The sequence below is a fragment of the Orbicella faveolata genome, unplaced genomic scaffold (genome assembly GCF_042242905.1).
Source record: "Orbicella faveolata isolate gen_17 unplaced genomic scaffold, um_ofav_v1 contig_1, whole genome shotgun sequence".
NCBI classification, from domain to species: domain Eukaryota; kingdom Metazoa; phylum Cnidaria; class Anthozoa; order Scleractinia; family Merulinidae; genus Orbicella; species Orbicella faveolata.
The window spans coordinates 20,446,377-20,457,895 of NW_028301536.1; the positions used below are offsets into that span (position 1 = coordinate 20,446,377).

Below are 11,519 nucleotides of genomic sequence, written 5' to 3' on the forward strand. Positions count from 1 at the left end.
ATGCATAAATAGTTTTAACTTAGGAAATTATGTCTCCAGATTGGTGCATTATTGGCGCATTTAGACAATTCCGTCCCCATAATGCCAACTCTTCTGCACAGAATAACTCCAAAATCCTTGGAAATGATTATATGGATCTAGCTGTTCGTTTGACTTTTGACACTTTTGTTAAATGTCAAGATACCCACATTAATTTGACCTACTTTCCCTCATCTTGTTCCCAGAGACGACATGACAGAACAGGACAGCTTAGGGTTGACTATTTGTTAACCAGTTCATTATAATTATGTCTTTTTTCAAGAGAAAATTCATTTTCTCTTGGTTTTTTCAATAACCGTGATTCGATGTTGACTAAACGTTATTGACAAGTCTACAAGTAAAGTATAAGTTAAATGCATGTATAAATGCATGTACATGAATAAATAATAATGAAAATGAATCAAGAACTGTGACTTCCTTCCTCACTTCCTGTTACGTGACTACGTCATGAGACGTCATCATCAAGTTTTTACTCCGCTGACCACTGCTACTGTAGTAGCAGCTCAAAAACAACAAGCAACGGAAACAGAAAGAACTGCACCCCACATCCCTACCCAATCGATTTTTCTGGATTTTATTGCCGTGGGATGGCAGATCTATAACTTACTGTATTAAACAGTATGACCTGAACGAAGTTTCAAATTTTTCAGTCGAAGGAACAGCGAACATTTTGCTCCAGATATGGTTTCGTACGTGGCGTCGCGAGTTATCATGTAAGTATTGGCGCGTTTTTCGACCTTCTCTTCTTTCAAATAAATGACATTTCGTTTTATTCCTTTCACACAGGCTCGTGTTTGGGACTCTTTATCCAGCGTATTCTTCATACAAAGCTATAAAGACGAAGAATGTCAGAGAATATGTAAGAAATATCGATTTTGTTTCATGTTTTGCACACACATCGCCATATTTAATTTTACTCTATGCTAGCTCCTCACACTGCTCACACGATCTCGGTGATTTTGTTAGAAAGTGCTGTGAAAACAAGATTATGTTTTTATCTGAGTCTTAACTAGGTTAGTTGAAGATTAGGTTGCAGCTTCTAATTATCGAAGTGTTACTTATAATCGAGGATAATAACAGCTTATCAAACATGAAAGCTAGTAGTTGGTGCTGTTGCTCTTCATTTTCACGGTTCTCGAATCGGCAAATTAGTTCACCTTCGACGCAGTTAATATTTTGATTTTAATACAAGATATAATTATCGTCAACCTAGACCTTTTCGTTTGCTGTTGTTTTGGCGAAAAGAACGTATTCGTTTATGATGCAAATATAAATAATTGCAAGCAGATTTAAGCTTGGTCGATACAGTCACTGAAATTTTCAGATTTTACACAAGTTTAAGCCTATATGTAGGCTTACTTGCAAGCTAAAGGGAACGTTTTTTTGAGTTTATCCACATTTTAGCGTACCCTGAAAAGTGGATTTCATTCTCTGGTTATGATGAGGCGACATGAATATTTTCTGCCAAGGCTTACATGATATATTTGCAGACCTGTCTTTTTCACTTACACGTAGTGCATTTAATTAAATTTCCTCCGTTATAGAGTTTTCTGTCCGAACGTGCAGAATATTTGCTTCAGTCTGTTCCTTTGATTTCCATAAAACAGCCAAATACTGGCTTTAAATATGATAGAGACTTGATTTTCTGCCAGAAATCCAAGAGACTTGAGGTTAACTATAAAAATTAAGTACCAGCAGAAACAGGTATTTTCATTGACCGATTTCATCAGTTTCCCAAATTTTTATTTTAACACTTTTTCTTTTCTTCGTAAATAATGTTTTAAAATGATTCTGTTTGAACAGTTAAATTAAATGTGTTTCTGAAGCCATTTTCCGACTAGGTTAAATTTGGAATAGATTCCAAGCATTTCAAGATCAGGCACATTGTTTTCTTTATTTCTGCAAACTGCATGACTCAACCGGAATGATTCTCTGCTTGTGTACTTAACAAATTTGCATTTCACAACTGCTGTTCCTGTTATGTCATATCACCACTAATCCTCTGTGGTAGTGTTACTCATTGTACCACTAGAAAAAATAGGGGACTTTGTGCATGAAACATTTTTTTGAGTAAACTATATTGCTATGTTATTTTGCATTTTATCTTTGCCAAATGAGAAGGACCTTGATCTGCATAATTTGATGACAAAGAAAGTCAGCCATGTGAATACGAATAATACAGGTCTACTGAGTAAACAAATGATCAATGGCACACATTCCTAGCCTGCTCTGTCCTTGATTATGTACATACAGTTAGAGTATTGGATGTGTTAAACTGTTCTTGTTTGCCATTTGGATTGGTAGCAATTGCAAGTATTGCAGCTTTTTGTTGAATAATAATCTTTTAATCTTTTATAGCCACTACTTGGAGCAAAGCAGTGCCTTTTACAGACTCACCAGTAGTTTTCAAAATTTTTGTCTGTAAATTGCTAAAAGCATCCAAATGTGATGATGAATACTTGTGCAACAAAACATGTTTTCATGCCGAAAATAATTAATTTTTACAAAGCTTATAACTTTCTTTTAAAATATATTGAGCATTTCTGCCCTTTCAAAAACATGAACTCTAAAGTTCAGAACCTTAGAACTGCCAATAATAATATTATTGTGTTTTGCACTGCCAGTGCTAGCAGTACTACAAAAATCAGTGGACCTTGGGAAAAAAAGAAACAAACAAAATTCCAAACCACAAACTTCTCTTAACCTCATTACAGTATTGACAGCTTTGTTTCTGATATTGTTGAGATTTCTGCCACTATAATTATTGGATATGGATTTCTGTAAATTATACAATTATTAGTGATGGTAGTGTTGAGTTTCAAGACTTGAGAGTTTGCATGTTATTGCAAAGTTTATGTTATATTTAAGACATAATTGCTGCTGTCTTTATTTTTCAGGTTAGGTGGATGATGTACTGGATAGTATTTGCTCTCTTTATTACCTTAGAACTCTTTGCTGATCTTCTACTTGCATTTTGGTAAGTCTGGCACTCCCTGGTATCCCATCCAGTAGATTTTAGTTGTAAACATTCAGAGTTTCACAGCCCTTGTTAAAAGTAAAAACTGTAGATGATATTAAAATGGACGATATTTTTCACCTCAGGTTTCCCTTCTATTATGAAATAAAGATAATGTTCATGCTTTGGCTTCTGTTGCCAGCTACAAAGGTACGTGTATGTAATTTGTACAATCATATGGTTGCACTTTTAACCAATACATTTTATTTATACCATTACTATCAATAAGAATACACTGTACCTGTCTCTTGTAAAGTCATTTCTTTCCCCAGCAAGGGAGAAATCTAACTCTAATTTAAGAGAGATACATTTGCAATTTCATATTAGTTGTTACAGAATGCTGAGATTGAACCTCATCCATGTCATTTTTAAAGAAAGCAATAAATTAGTGTTCTTTTGCTCGTATATCTGTACATTTCTATTGTTACACAGTGATAATTTTCCAAAAACATGGTTTAAACTGCTTAATAGGTGTTATTGACAAACTTGAATTTTTTAGGCAAATTAAATACTGAACAGAAAATATTATTAATAAGGTCATTTTCCTGAGGGCTTATTTCTTCCCAGTACTACTTAGCTGATGTAGACCTTAGCAGTTTTGAGTCAGGTGTGTACATGTAACCTTTAAGTGTCATATACTGACTTTGATTTTCTTTCAGGGCTCAAGCATTTTATATCGCAAATTTGTACATCCATGGTTATCTCGGAATGAAAAGGTAAGTTAAACAAATTTCTTTTTGTTTTATCAGTTGTGGTAATGAACACTATATCGAGGCTTCTCTAATTAAGTGAGTTAATCTTGACTCTTTCTGATTCGCCAATTTGTTGCTTAGCAATGACGTCATTAGTTTTTACACATGGACGTATATAGATAGTGTTAGGGGCATATTCCCGCCAGTAGTTCAAGTTTCAGTTATCGTGCACAGTACGTGTTTTTAAGTAAATTAAGTTTTAAGCTACCCTTGACTATTAAGAGTGCAAGCAGGAACTGATGTTTTATGTTCAATTATTGTCAATTAAATCACCGTCAATCACAGCTGATCTCTGTGATCTGTGATCTCTGGCTTTATTCGATTATTAAAGCATGTCCCACACACGCTAGTCTCATTGTGACAAGTTGTTTAGCAAGTGACAATTCAGCCTTTCAACAGTCACCGTGAACCTGACGTTACAGTTGTTGTTTGGTTTGTATTGGTTACTATTTTTGTTTTTGTAGGACATTGACAGCTATATTGCACAGCTTAAAGAAAGTGGGTATGACACCTTTTTGAGAGTTAGTAAGAACAGCCTGTCCATTGCTGCTGACACCATGATAAAGACTGCAACCACGGTAACCATCTCAGTCAGTTTATGGCTTTAACTAACTCTTTAGTCAAAGCTCCTCCTTTGCCATCAGTCATTTGTAGCCTCACTCGAGACTTAAGAGCTAGACAATCAGGTTCCTTGACACACACCTTGTTTTAACTTATGTTCTAACCCTGCATCTTACCATAAACTATGTGCAGGGTTGTGCAGGGTTGTAGCTAAATAGTCTCCTGGCTAAGATTTTCATTGAGCTGGTCACAATTTTTCGCAAGGGACCTGGTACAAAATTTTCATCCCCAATTTTTCGCAACGCCTTGAATGCAGGGCTACCAAGCTTCACATTTGCAAGATGACATACACAGTACATGGAAAGAGAACATTACTTTACTCGTTATAGTGGCACCCATACTCAAGGTAATCAGGAATTTATTCCAAACTTTTCAGTGATTTAGACGGTTTGATATGGTTCAGATATCGAATGATTGTGCTTGCATAACCTAAAAACTGTTCATTGTCCTTTACCAAGTAATCGCCAACAGCCAGCCCTTAGCGTCAACCTTGTAGTGTATCATCCCATTTCTGTACAGCTATATGACTTGTATATCAGAAAAAAGTGTAATAAGTCACAGTTTTTGAATGCTGACAGTTTGTCGCATTTCCAGTTTGTTGCGTTTCTAGTTCCACGCATTTCTGGAAATACAACTTTTAGTGATGTTTGCATAATTATATGGCTTTTTGCACAATTTTAATCTAGGGGCAAACTGTTTTGGCTGAAAAGCTACGTCATTACGGCACAGATGCAACAAATAATAAACCTGCAAGACTTCACAAAGCCAGGTCATGGTACGGTGGAATGAATGCCATTGACAATGATTACTCACCAATTGATGAATCTGAAGAGTTCAATCTTATAGAGGAAAGGGAAGAAGAGGAAGAAGAGTTTGTCAATCCAGATGCAGAAAGGTGTGCAGTTTAAGGTGGCTTACTACAGTTTTGAGGTAGTAAATGAGCTCAACTCCAAGCAGTGTGGAAAGGAAGTTGTGTCTAAAAGCCAGTGGTGGATTTTGTGCTTCACTTACACAATGGGCTACTGATTGAATTTTTTTTTTTTGAGAAAATTATTTTTATAATATTCAATTACAGAAACTTGTACAATAAAAGACTTTTTGTTGGGGAGGGGGGGGGGGGGGGTGGGTGCGCTAGTGAGAATGACTAGCTCAGCTCAGATTAGTTACTACTCACCCAAAGGGAAAGCCAAACATTGAACTCTTTCTAGTACTGTCAGCTTCATTCCTCAGATTTGGTTAATATAATCCTTTGTCTAGATTAGTATCTAAAACTTTACTATTCATAATGGTTCCCATACAAACACAACGTTGGATGTTTTTTGCCTACCCACCAAGATGGCTTCCAAAATGCGATGAAAGGTCTATTTTATTGGCACTGCAAAACATGACAATGTTTCCAAAGCTTTAAGCTTCCTAATGTCAAGTCCAATCAGTGTGACATGTACAGTGCTATATACAAGCTGAAACTTGTAAGTTGCCCCGTCTTCCTTTGTCTTGTATGATTACGGTAATGCTTTTAATATCATTTTCTTCTTAGTGCAAAACTAAGGGACGAATTGAGAGAGAATCCGGAAGAATCTAAAAGCAGGGTCTCCAAACAATCTTCTACATCACAGGGCTCAAGCCGTTATAAATCATCTACTCTTCCGCGTTCCCATGGGGTAAGTCTGTTTTAATATGCTACATTGTAGATCCAGCTATAATGTGTACCATTCTGTGAGTATACCATTGAAGGTAATTTTTTTCAACTATTTTTTCTTACTGTTTGTTTATGATTCTGTTCTATTTTTAGAAAACCTCAACCCGTCCAAGGGTTCATGGTTCAGGCTATGACCATTTTGAGGTACACATGGTTTTGTTACTTTGTTAAGATTGACATTATTTTACTTTAAACTTTAAGAGAACCTGATGACTTTTGTACTGTAGCATAATAATGTCCTACAAAAGTTGACATAACTAGAGACTAGTAGATTATCAGTTACCTTTCTTCTATAGTTATCCAAGCCTGATGAAGATTAACTTTTATTAAATACTTTTTAAATTAGGTGGAATTAACCAAACATACATGTAATGTTTAGATACTAAACTTTTATTACTAACAATACAGATTAATTTTAATTTCTTACTAATTTAACAGTCAACATCAGCTTCATACTATTCTGGATCCTCCACGAGAACTTATGAGGTACACAGCCATGTCTCTGCTGAGTTTTCTTGAGCCAGGCACCAGTGTGTCCAGTGTGTGCAGTGTGTGGCAATGTTTGCCATTTTCAGACGTCTTAATTGCCTTGCACTGATATTACTATGACTGTTTCTAGCTAAGGACCTAATAGGACCTAAACATTAATTTGATTTACATTGTTGTGTTTGTTACTAGCATACAGTGTAGCATGTACAGGGAGGTTGGGCAAAATGATATCAAATGTATATATATTTTTTTTTTTTCTTTTTTATTTCAGACATCTACTCTTCCAAGACAGTATGAGGTGAGAAAAAATATACTCTGACTTATGCCTCTTTGCAGAACTTTCCATATATTAAACTGTATCTCAGAAACTTCTCGTTTCAAAAATTAAAAACTTTTTCTTTCTTGGGATCCTTCTAAGGTTAAAAATGATTTTACAGGTGGTTTAACTGGTTTTCTTCAGGAAACTTCTCCAGTTGCTTGAAGAAGACTAGTTAATAAGTAAAAACGATGTAACCTCAGAAGAATCCCAAGGTGAAGGAAGAGAAAACAAGTTTCAATCATCATACAAGAATCTGTTGTCTATTATGCCAAGTTTATGGAATGTTTTTGGAATCGCATTATACATCAAGCTTATTGCTATTCATGGGTACTGTTCTGTTCTAAAACATATCTATTGCTTTTATCAGTTGAACATTATTTCGTCAAAACTTTTAGAATCTCACTATTTTACTTTATTTTAGTAGACTGAATAATAACTCGTAAACCCTAAAGGAAATATACTTAAAATACACGTAAATATAAAAGACGCGTTAATTTGAATATTAAAAAGTAGTCCATTACTCAGACAGGATTGATAAATAAGTTAATTTTATCATTAAATGTCTATTCAATCACAAAGCTGATGTAAAAGACTAATAAAGTGATACTGACATCACAAAAAATATTTCAACAAACCATGCATGCAGCATTGTTAGGTAGTAAAAGTTAGAGTCTTCACAAACAGTGAAAATGATCAGTCATGTAGAGAAAAGGAAAACTCTTAATATGTATAGTGATTGTGAAAAGGTAGTCTCTCTAGTATGTCAAGTTCACAGTACACTCTGATGTTGTGCTCTTGTTGAAGCTTGTCATAACTTTCTTCTGTGACTCTCTTCAGAAGCAGATCACACGCTACACACAGGCTTTAAACATCAGTGAACTGTAAAACTTCCTAGTTAAGTTTGTGAAGAGATTTGACAATAAACGTCTTGACTGTGTAGTATCTACTGTAGTACCAGCAATGTCAGCTTTGGTGAAGTATCACTGGTAAAGTGTTTAAACCAAAGATTTATGAATTCAGTGGTAAAATGCCAACTAAAGAAGAAAATTTGTCAGAGCCTCTCTGTGTTATTTCTGTAGCATCTGTGTTTATTCCAGAGCTATTCAGCTTTGTCATAGGGTGTAACTTCAGGAAGCTCTTTACAATGGAGAACTTAAACTGGCATATCTCAAAAAAATTATTTTCTATTGCTAATTAGTAAATAAACCCCTTCAGGCAGCTGGTGTGTTGGCTGATAATGTCCATGGCTGAGAGATTGTCTGAAAAATGAATATTTGGCTGAGAAGAGAAGTTTTGAGGGCAAATGTGAAATTTTGAGGACAATCTTCAGCCAAGGTCATTATCAGCTGGCATACCAATGCAGCCAAAAAGGGGTTTATTTATTTTACAACCCTCCCATTAATTTTCATATCACAATTGATATGTCTTTATTTATTTAGACGTAATTTATTTAGTCAATTAATTTTTGTTTATTTCGAGGGCCATTAGTTTATCAGTTTTGTTACTGTCAAATGTTACCCTCTCCAATAAAGTCTACTACTACTACTAATTGAACCACTCATAAACGTGGTGAAAAAGCCGGTGGTGATATGATGGCGAATGTGTGTGATTGACATAAGCAAGCAAGTACATTTGATTGGTTTAACTAACTTTTTTCCCACTGTGATTGGACGAAAACTTGACAAGCTATCATGTGAAATTAACTCTTGTAACACCCCTTAGATCAAAAATTCAAAAACTTGATGTACTTTCCAGAACAGCATTTGCAACCAGCTATTTAATATCACTATCGCTAGACTCAACAAAGCAAGTTTGGTTTCCTTCCATGTAAAATAAGAGGAAGGAATATTTGAAACTCTTGTGCTGACTGTGTTTCTTTTCAATGGAAAGTCAGAGGACAAATGTCATCGCGGGCAGGGGTTATTGCGTGATAACTGTCCTGTGAGTTTTCACATGACATAAAGTATCCAATACAATTGCACCAAAATTAATGGGTGGGTTATAATGAAAGACATAATCAAGGACATGAAAATATATTTTCTTAATATTTGAAACTCTATTCAACGAACTTGATAACTTGATAAAAATGTTCTTGGAATTTCAGATTTAATATTTTCCAAGTCCAAAAAGAATTACAATAGCCATGTCGTACTGTAGCATTGATAATAAATAATGACCTGTTCTTGCTAGAATTCCATTTTTTGGGGATTATCCACATAGCCAGTTCTGTAGCAAGTAGACTAAAGAAAAAAATGCAATATATGTTTGACTCCAATCCTCTCTCTATTGTTTGGATTAATAAGACATTCAAGCAATAGGTCAGTTTTACAAGGTGCATTATACAGTACAGCCTGCTTAACCTTGTAAATGAGTCCTGGGCAAGACTAACCAAACTGTGCTAACACATAACTCTTTTATTTCAGACAAGAGCACAAAGCAGAAGTCAAAGGAAGATCATCTAGATCTTTTGTTCTTCTCATCTGCTTTTTCTTATTACTTTTTATTACTTCAGCATGTCAACACTAGGGTTCAACCCAGACGAAGCCAGCGGAACAAAAAGGCGCGGTCACTTCCTGTTATTCCTAATGTCCTAAATGAGGAACAATGCTAGTTTGTGACAAGGAATTTTGCATTTTCTAAACTTTTGTCTTGTCAGTTTATTAAGTAGTATTTTTAATTATAAATAGTGTTGATTTTTTGCAAGGCTTTTGCACAGGGGATTGTGTTGTGTTCAAAGTATCTGTCTTCTTAACTGTCATCTCAAGTGAATTCAGGATGAGATTGTGTCCCGGGAGGTACTCTACAAATTCCTCTACTGGGAGGCTCCACCCCAAGGTCCAACCCCTTACCCTTTTGTATACCATTTTGGCAGAAAATGTACCCCTTTCACATACTTTCATAATTGGCCTGTATTTGTGACTAAATACCAAGAAAGGAAGTCTTCTTGTCATATTCATGTAGTACCTGATAAATGAAATGAAATCTCCAGTACCCCTGTATATACCTTAAACCTGATAAAGGTTTAAGGTTTGGGTGGAGCCTCCCTGTATAGACCATTATACGGAGTACCCCCTGGGATTGTTTGAAAAATTTTGCCCTTCACCCATATAAAGAAAATGTTTTTCCCAGTGCCCTTGAAACTTCCAATTGCCATCATTCGGAACTTTTTATATATTATGGGAATATAAGAACTGACGGGGTGAAAATAATATTACATTTACTTCAGAAGTAAAACAAAACCTTTTCCAGCAATTTGGTACTTACAGACCTTGGAAAAATTCATTAGTTTAAAATCCAATTGGTTCTTTTATATCCTGATTCAACTTTTTGTTTCCTGTGACTCCAACCCTTATCCAGTGGTTACAAATTCATAGCACAGTCAGTAATATTGTGCGATGCTGGAGAAAATATTTTAAATTGTAGTATACATGTACCTTTGAGATCTAATATTGTTACCTAGGTAGGGCAGTCAGTGAAATAATCACCAATCTTGTTTCCCCTGAGTGAATTACATTTCACAAAGAGATTGTTGGCAGCATTTACCATACTCATGGTTTTGCTAATCAGAATGCCATGGGTGTTAAACAAAATGTGTTTTTGATTTGGTTTGAATCATAATGTTCAGAGCACCTCCAGTAGGAATTTACAAGGCTAGTGCTTATTCAACTGACTGGACAACATTTTCAATTTTTAGTTACAAGGTGTACATGTCTTTGTTATTTTTATTTGGTTGTAAATACTGTTAGAACGAAATGTTTGTCCAGACTACAGTGTCATTTACATATAGTATTTTGTGGGTACATTCTCACTGACCAGTTTCTTGTTCACACTAAGTTTAGTGTGAGGCAAATAGCAACAAGGCAACACCGTAGATGGTAGGATTTTATATATATTCAGGGAACCAATGAAAATACTCAGTCATGTTTTTGCTGGTTTGCATAGTTTATTAGTTATACTGAAAGTGTACAATAAAAGAGTCAACTTCAATTCAATTCAGTCGGGCTGCTGAATTGAAACGTTCTCTTATGGGTAGAGGTAGAAAGAATGGGTCATTCATTGGGGGGGCGGGGGGGGGGGGGGGCTTTGCTGCATATGCAGGCATAATTTTTGCCATGACTGAATCATGTTGGTGTCTTTAATCTTTCCCATTGGCTCATCTTGATATGCTGTAATTAACTTTCACCTTTCAAAGCATATTTTAAAATTCCACTTTAACACTTAAATCTAATTACCGTGTGAGCAGTTGGTTTCTCCCACGTAGGAGAAACCAACAGCTCGGAGGATAAAAATGTAATAAGTTATTATGTGTAAGTAACCACCACGACTGATACTCAAACTTCAACATCCATACTCTGATCACAAAGTTGATAGCACAAAGGGGGAAGGAGAATTGATAACACAAGTTACAAAAAACATGCTGCAGAGCATCTTAATTGTTTGGGACATTTTTTAGACCAACTTTGCTCAAATAATGAAGCAGAGTATAGTTTTCTTTGTAGAGATGTCCCCAAACCTCAATTTGCTAGCCCATGACACCAAGTAAAGGTGATGAGTGTTCACAATACCCTCAGTATTCAACTGTAA

At 35.4% G+C, this 11,519-nt stretch overlaps 1 protein-coding gene across 4 annotated transcripts; it reads left to right on the top strand.

Annotated features, from left to right (window-relative positions):
- Positions 1-529: 529 nt before the first annotated feature.
- LOC110048622 (receptor expression-enhancing protein 1-like) lies at positions 530-10,927 on the top strand. Of its 4 annotated transcripts, none has more exons than XM_020754394.2 (12): positions 530-752; positions 826-898; positions 2,937-3,016; positions 3,142-3,205; positions 3,715-3,771; positions 4,272-4,385; positions 5,115-5,323; positions 5,966-6,089; positions 6,221-6,271; positions 6,566-6,613; positions 6,888-6,914; positions 9,448-10,927. In XM_020754394.2, the coding sequence occupies exons 1-12, from the start codon at positions 721-723 to the stop codon at positions 9,544-9,546; spliced, it is 978 nt and encodes a 325-aa protein (XP_020610053.2). In that variant the 5' UTR covers positions 530-720; the 3' UTR covers positions 9,547-10,927. The 4 variants fall into 4 exon arrangements, with proteins under 4 accessions (XP_020610053.2, XP_020610055.2, XP_020610054.2 ...); XM_020754396.2 differs by having other exon boundaries at positions 9,359-9,639; XM_020754395.2 differs by lacking the exon at positions 6,566-6,613.
- The last annotated feature ends 592 nt before the right edge of the window (positions 10,928-11,519 follow it).